This window comes from Miniopterus natalensis, chromosome 2 (assembly GCF_054644295.1).
Source record: "Miniopterus natalensis isolate mMinNat1 chromosome 2, mMinNat1.hap1, whole genome shotgun sequence".
Lineage (NCBI taxonomy): Eukaryota > Metazoa > Chordata > Mammalia > Chiroptera > Miniopteridae > Miniopterus > Miniopterus natalensis.
Genome location: NC_142082.1, coordinates 27,427,275 through 27,434,958, shown reverse-complemented (window position 1 = coordinate 27,434,958; position 7,684 = coordinate 27,427,275). Strand labels below are relative to the sequence as shown.

Here is a 7,684-nt window from a genome sequence, read left to right as displayed (position 1 = left end):
CCTCGCCAGCGGCCCCTTGTCCCCGCGACCCCCGCCCCAGCAAAGGTGACAGACAAAGCCACACCCCCACGCGGCGGGGCCGGTGAGGGGCGTGAATGCTGCGGGGGCGGGGCCCGTGCGGAGGGGGGAGTGGGGGGGCGGGGCGCATGCGCTGTGCGGGGGCCCGAATGTTTCCCAAGTGTTTGAAACTGGTATTTGGGTTTTCCACGTTGGACAAGTGCGGCGCGGCGAGCAGCGCGTTCCCCTTCCCGCGCTCGCTCGGCCCGGCCCCGGCCCCTGCGCCGGGGTGCGCGCCCGCACGCCCGCGCCCGCCCCGCGCCCGAGGCCGCGGAGCGCTGGCCCGGCCCGCCCGCGCCGGGTCCCCGGGCCCAGGCGGCGCGGCTCGCAGATGTAGCGGCGCGGGGCCGGCAGGAGGGGGGACGCCGGCGGGCGGGAGGTTTGCATTTTGCAGGGCTGGGCTCCGAGGGGGCGGGGGCTGGAGGAAGCGGAAAGCCGCGCCGAGTCGCCGGGGACCTCGGTGAACCATGTTGAGCCCTGCCAACGGGGAGCAGATCCACCTGGTGAACTATGTGGAGGACTACCTGGACTCCATCGAGTCTCTGCCTTTCGACCTGCAGAGAAACGTCTCGCTGATGCGGGAGATCGACGCGAAATACCAAGGTACGGCGGGATGGATGGGCGGGGGCGGCCGCTCCATCCCCGCGGGTCCCGGCTCGCCGCGGGGCCGCGGGTCGTCCTGTTCCCTTCCCGGGTAGCCGTGGGCCCGCGGCGGCGGCCCTGGCCCGGCAGGAACAAAAGGTCTGGAGCGTCTTTGATTCGCCAAGGTCCTTGTGCGCGAAGCCAGGACACGGAGGAGGAAGGAGAAATGAGAGGTCTCAATGCCAGGCTGCGCGAGCAAAGCGCTCTTTGTAGTGAAGTGACGAGGCGGGGTGCTGCGGGGGAGGGGGCTTAGGGGCGCAGGCTACGGCGCGGAAGGAGGGATGTGCGGCGTTCGCTAGGGCTGAGGGGCGCAGAGATGAAGCTACGCGCAGGGTTGCTGGGAGGGCGCTGCGGACGTGGGGTCCCCCGGCCCTGCTCGCCATCTCCGGAGCCACCTCCACCCAGGTCCGAATATGAGTGTTATATAAAGTCCAGGGTCGGTGCTATGCGCGGTGTAGCCCCAGTCGCCCCCGCCCAGCCCCCCGGGCCTCCCGCGGCGCTGGACACCGAGTGGGGGCCGACGCGGCCGGGTGTAGTTTGCGAAGGGCCAGGGCTTTATTCCTTGCGTACGGTGGAGGAAGGGGAGGAAAAGGGAGGGAAGGATGAGACAAGTCGCCCATCTGTGCTTCGCTCGGGGGGCGCATGCTAAGACCATGGGCTTGGAGAGGAACATGGCAAGGGAGAGGACCTGTGGGTTGTTGTCTGCAGCCCCGGCTGCCCAGAGTGCCGGAGAGAAACGGAGGGTTCATGTCCGCTGGGAATTGTTGGCTGTTGGGAAACTTTCCTGCCAGGTCAGGCACGGCATTGGGGGCTCTGTTTGGAACGTAGGTCGTCACTCGGAGTTTACTCATGTTTACAAGGGCTGCGCAGCAGGGAAACGGAAGAGTGGGGGGGAGGTGGGAAGCCACCGGCAGCCGCGAAATGCACAGAAACCTCCGATTGGCGAGGCGCCCCTGCGCGCTCTACCAGAAACTCGGTTTCGCAGCGGTATTTATAAGAGGCTTATTAGCATATTGTGAACGTACCGCTTCGACCTCCTTATGATTGGCTGTGGCGTCCCCATGGACTGTCCTTATCTGTCTGCTGCTGAGCCGTTGGTTACTGGGCCGGATGAGGGCGGGCCTTGCGCTGTGACTGGCACGGGTCCGTGTTTCCGCGGCCTGCTTTTTTTCTCTTTCGTAGAGGGACGGAGAGGAGGGAGGAGGTTGAATTGATTTGAATGTCTTCGGGTCGCCCGGCTTCCGGCCTTGGATTGGCTATTGACGCTGCGGGGTGGGCTGTGTTCCCCAGCTCTGCCCTGTTATTGGCTCTCCGTCTGGCCTCCGCCCTCCGGCCCGGCGACCCCCATAGGCGGTGGTTCCCGGGGCGGAGTGCGTCGCCCCCTGACCACCTCCCCATTGGCCGGGTCACCGGCCCCGCCCCGATCCTTCGGGACCTGAGCCCGGCCACTTCCGGCAGCGGAGCAATGGCGGCGCCCGGGGGCTGGGGGGCGAGGCTCGTAATCCTCGCTGCAGGCTCTACCGGGGACGCAGCTCATGCCTCCCGCTCTGGCCCTAGGGACCTGCGGGACAGGCCAGCGGCCGTGAGGAACGGGGGAAGCGTGAGTGACCAGTGCCCGGGAGCCCTTCTCAGTGGTCGGTGCCCGGGAGGCTTGGGTAGTGCAATGATTGAAGGACTGGGGTAAAGGTTTCACGGTCTTTGCAGAATTCATGTTCACTGGCGCTGTTAATTAGCACTTTCATGATGACAAAAAAAGTGTGTCTTTAAAATTGACTAACATCCGTGTCAGTATACCCCTTAAAGTTACTTTCTTTTTTCATTACCCTGAAGAAACCCGGTTCGCGGTTCAGTTCACACACGCGGCGGTGTTTATTTTGCTCCTCTGGAGAAAGTGAATTCCACCCCCACCCCGGCACATGTAAAGCCTAATCATCCGTCATGAAAATAGTCATATCTCATTTGGTTCGGAATTAGAATAAATGCAGCATAGTTCTAAAAAATTAAGCTTTTATATTTCAGGAACTGTGTTGCAAGTCAAAGTTGGTTAAGTCTTTTGCTTAGTATAGGAGATTAAGTCAAAAGGATGGATTATAATTAATTTACTAATTAAAAATGGTATTTGATGTTATTCTTGTGTTACTGGATTCAAAATTATTTTTCAACTGTTATTTTTTAAATATGCACCCACCACCATGGAAGTCAGCTTCATAAAGAACTTAAGTGCAAACCTTATGTAAAAATTAAAATTCATTTCTGTTCATTGGAAAGGTCAGATTGAATTTTGCTGCAATCTTACTTAATCCTTAATTTTTTTTTTTATGGTACCATTGCTTTCCTACAGTAATCTTGCTGTGGAGCATTTCTAGATGAAAGGGTCAGTAGCAGTTTGAGCTCATGGGGCTGAAGAAGTGGGTATCCTGGCCAGATGCCTCCCTAGTTAGCACTGGTGTTCCTGTTTATCTACAGCTTTGTTAATACAGAAATACGTGCCATTATGAAGGTAACAATTACTTACTGCTAACTTTGTGGTGTTTGTTTCTTTCCCACAAGTGAGGCTTCACAGGGATGTAAGCATGCTTGCATCCTTACTATCTCTAGAAATTTGGTTACTTATTAAACCAAATGATACTTCTGTAATGTGCAATTCATTTAAAAATAAATGGCAGAAACTCAATTTAAAATCTATGAAATAGAACTTGGATTAGGTTGAGCATAGCTATTTATTTTCAGAATTAATTATTCTAAGGGGCTGTAAGATAATGGCATTCCTCCTTTCTGGTGGGAGACTTTTCTACATTGTTCTGCTGCTAGGAAATATCTTCAGTTATTTTAGTTTTTAGAATATAGCCTGGAAAATAATACTTACTGTTTAGCTAAGTTTCAGTGTTTGACTAGGTTCATATGTTTACTTAAGTTTTAGATTTATGCCTTATAACTATTTGGAGATAAGATCTGGGCCATAGCCACATTTTCTCCCCAAATCTCCACACACACACTTCCTAGTTGGAGAGTAGAACTGCCTTATTTTGAGAAGACTGCAAAGGGTTTTCAGGAGAAAAGTCTGATACTATTTGGGGAAAATAACTCTGGAAATTCTACCTGTGTATTTAGGCTTTTGGTAAGAATGTTTTCATTTTTCAATCAGATTTTTTAACAGCTTTTGTTTCTTGAGAAATTGCCTAATTACATTTTAAATTCACATGCTGTGTCTTGCTATCTGTCTAAGAAGGTTTAAATTTAGTATTGATGTTTTTTAATTCATTTTTTATAATGTTTTACAATCTATAGATATAAATATGGTATTGTTTTAAGCAGTAAATGCAAAAGCAAAATCTGCCACCTCTGTTTGAAAGCAAGGCCACGTTGTCTGGCTTATTGTAACAAACCTTTCTTGTTTTCAGTAATACAGAGGAATTACATGCTAGGGTGAAAATGATGTGACTGATAAATTGAGGCTCTGGGTCATATAATATTTAGATGCAGTCTTTAATTTCCTAGGATATTCTAGACATAAGTGCATTAATTTATTAGAAAAATATTTGAATAAAAACAATGAAAATATAGGACATAATCATTAATTTTATTGAAAATAAAAGTTTGTGCCCCAACACTATGTCTGAATTTGAACTTTCCCCTAATTGCCCATCCCAAGAGTATTTGTTACTTATGCTTCTGAACACACAGAGAATCCCTTGGCGAGCTTTGAGTGGCACTTTGCTAAATGAGAACTGTGTTGACATTTGTATTTAGTTCCAGGGACTTTTTTTCAACAGAAAAGAAAAAAGTCTAGGAGGACATAGAAGTTATAAAATTTTTCATACTAGGAAAGCTTGCATGTATAATTTCTGTCCTTTGCAATTACTTTTTCATAGACTAGAGAATTAAATAAAAGGCTTGGTTGTGTTTATAGTGTGGGTGTAATGCTTATTTTTTTCCTTTGCAGAAATCCTGAAGGAACTAGATGACTGTTATGAGAAATTTAAACGGGAGACGGACAGCAACCACAAGAGGAGAATGTTGAACTGCATTCAGAGAGCCCTGATCCGGAGCCAGGAGCTGGGTGACGAGAAGATCCAGATTGTGAGTCAGATGGTGGAGCTGGTGGAGAATAGGACCAGGCAGGTGGACAGTCATGTGGAACTCTTTGAGGCACACCAAGAGGTCAATGACACCACTGGCCACAGTGGCAAAGCCGGCCAGGATAAGTCCAAGAATGAGACAATCACACAGGCGGAAAAGCCCAATAACAAGAGGTCTCGGCGACAGCGCAACAATGAAAATCGGGAGAATGCAGCTAATAATCACGACCATGATGACATCACCTCAGGAACCCCTAAGGAGAAGAAAGCAAAGGCCTCCAAGAAGAAGAAACGCTCCAAGGCCAAAGCAGAGAGGGAAGCATCCCCTGCAGACCTTCCCATCGACCCGAACGAGCCCACGTACTGTCTGTGCAATCAGGTCTCCTATGGAGAAATGATTGGCTGTGACAATGACGAGTGCCCCATTGAGTGGTTCCACTTCTCCTGTGTAGGACTGAATCATAAACCAAAGGGCAAGTGGTACTGTCCCAAATGTCGAGGGGAGAATGAGAAAACCATGGACAAAGCCCTGGAGAAATCCAAAAAGGAGAGGGCTTATAGCAGGTAGTTGGTGGGCCTTGCTGAGCAGCGAGGACAACTAAGCCAGTGTATTTATTACATCGCCATCTTTGGTGAGGCGCAAAGACTGTACAATGTATATTTTTAAAGAATGTTAGAAAAGGAGCCATTCCTGTTGTAGGGATGGCAGTGATTCTCTGCCTTTTGTTTTCGTTGGTACACATGTGTAACAAGAAAGTGGTCTGTGGATCAACATTTTAGGAACTACAAATATAGGTTTGAATTAAACACTCAAGTGAGTCTCAGACTGATTTTTTTTTTTGGCTGGGAAGTTGACTTGGAAGCAACCTAACACGTTAAATGTAGACAGAAAAGATTCATTTAGCTACTGTTTTGTTTTAACAAAAATAATGTTATTATTTCGTGAACAAATTTTTAAAAAATTAGTCAACTTGCTAAGTCTTCTTGCTATAATGATGTATATCCATATAACAATTCAATAAAAGGGTTTAAAGTTTGAAGATTATTTTCTAAAAAGGTAAATGGTTAAATTTTACACAACAAACATTTTATATACTATCCTATTCCCCAAATGGCCAGTTTTAAATGATTGGGTACATTTTTTATTAAGCCAAGCAGAAGTGGGCTAGTCATGGAATATCAAAATCATGCTTTTGCTATTACAAGTCCTAGTGTAGTGTATTTAATTTATATAAGGTGTATAAATGTACATTTCCAAGTGAATTTGCACTTGCTGTGTTATAATCGGAATTGCAGCCAGATGTCATTGTGAAACGAAGGTATGTTCCCCGCTGTGTGCATGAGAGCTGTATAGATGTAACATCAAGAAATAAATGAAACTTAGCCAGTTCCTCTAGCAGTATTAATTTTGACATAGTGATTTTTAAATTTTTATCTTAAAAATTTGTACACCAGCAGTTTAGACAAAGCCTTAAGCAAAATTTTGTATTATTGTTTTCACTTAATAATGAAGTAGAAGTTACATAATTGTCAGCAAATAAATGTCAAAACAGAATATATATTTAGACCAGGGGTTGGAAAAGCATTTCCCACAGGCCAAATCCAGCCCTCCCCCTGTTTCTGTATGGCCTGTGAGCCAAGATTGATCTTTACATTGTTAAATGGTTTAAAAAAGTCAAAAGAAGAATCCTATTTTGTGACACATGAAAATTATATGAAATTCAAATTTTAGTATCCATAAATAAAGTTTTATTGGCACACAGCCATGCTCATTCACTTACACATTGTCTGTGGCTGTTTTTGTATAATGGCAAAGTTGAGTGGCTATGATAGAAAGACCATGTGACCCACAGAGCTGAAATTATTTATTTTCTGGCCCTAAATTTGCTGACCTGGTTTAGACTAACTTCTTGCATGATAATCTGTGTCCTTACCTGCCCGTATATTGAAAGGGTCAATGGAATTTCCATTTCTAAGCGATATATGGGTCACTTTAAACATATATTGCAGAGAATTAGTTTCTCTCCATAGTTAGTTTTACATCCTTTATGAAGCTGCCACAGGGAAACGTTGAGTAGCCACTGTAGCATGTAAGGATCTATGTGGCATTTATTGTAAGTGAAACAAGTTGTTTTTTGATTGTTTCTTTAGTAAACTATTGAGAGCTCTATTTATGCCAGACTTAAATTTCTGCTTTACAGTGAATTTCCATTATAGGAGGCTGTTTGTTAGAGAAATGCAAATTATACTTGATCGTACATGAAAATGAACTTTTTGTATATCAGTACCTACAAATAGGCATTTACTTTCCAGCAAGACTCCAAAACATTTAAGAATCTTGAGTGTTGAAATTTGTTAAGATTTACCTAAACAGACAATAAACAAAACGTGTACTATATGAAATAACTAAAATACTTGATAATTTAGTGACAAAGTAGTTTCAAAGAGTCTTTGCTTATATAAAATTCTATTTACTAGTTTTTCACTTCTGTTTTATTAGAGCTAATAAGTTAAATTATGGCAGTGAAGATTAAATAGAACACAGTTGCTAATACCAGATTTCTTCATATATATTTCGTTTTGGTGTAGACGGCTGTAGTGGAGAGAGAGAAGCACAGAGGCCAAGCCTTGCTGTATTTGAGTGCATCTTTGTCCCTTAGGGGTTTGATCTTCAATAAATTTGCTTAACTCTTGACCCATGGTTTTTTACTTTTAAAACACCTGTTTCATATAGCATGGTTCTGAGAAATAAATGAGGTAAGTGAATGACACTGGGATGAATCAAATGCTGGATATTTTTTCCCTATCTTTAATGAAGTTTCCAATAGGACAAATGGTGAGGCATTTTTCTTTGAAAAATGTGGGACATTATAGAGGCAGCTTTTGTTGGATTTAGCAGTTTTAAA

The 7,684-nt window shown here is 45.5% G+C and overlaps 1 protein-coding gene across 1 annotated transcript; it reads left to right on the top strand.

Moving 5' to 3' along the window:
* The first annotated feature begins 481 nt into the window (after window positions 1-481).
* ING1 (inhibitor of growth family member 1) lies at window positions 482-7,473 on the top strand. Its single transcript, XM_016204151.2, has 2 exons — window positions 482-660; window positions 4,643-7,473. Exons 1-2 carry the CDS (start codon window positions 525-527, stop codon window positions 5,344-5,346), a joined length of 840 nt encoding a protein of 279 aa, XP_016059637.1. The 5' UTR covers window positions 482-524; the 3' UTR covers window positions 5,347-7,473.
* The last annotated feature ends 211 nt before the right edge of the window (window positions 7,474-7,684 follow it).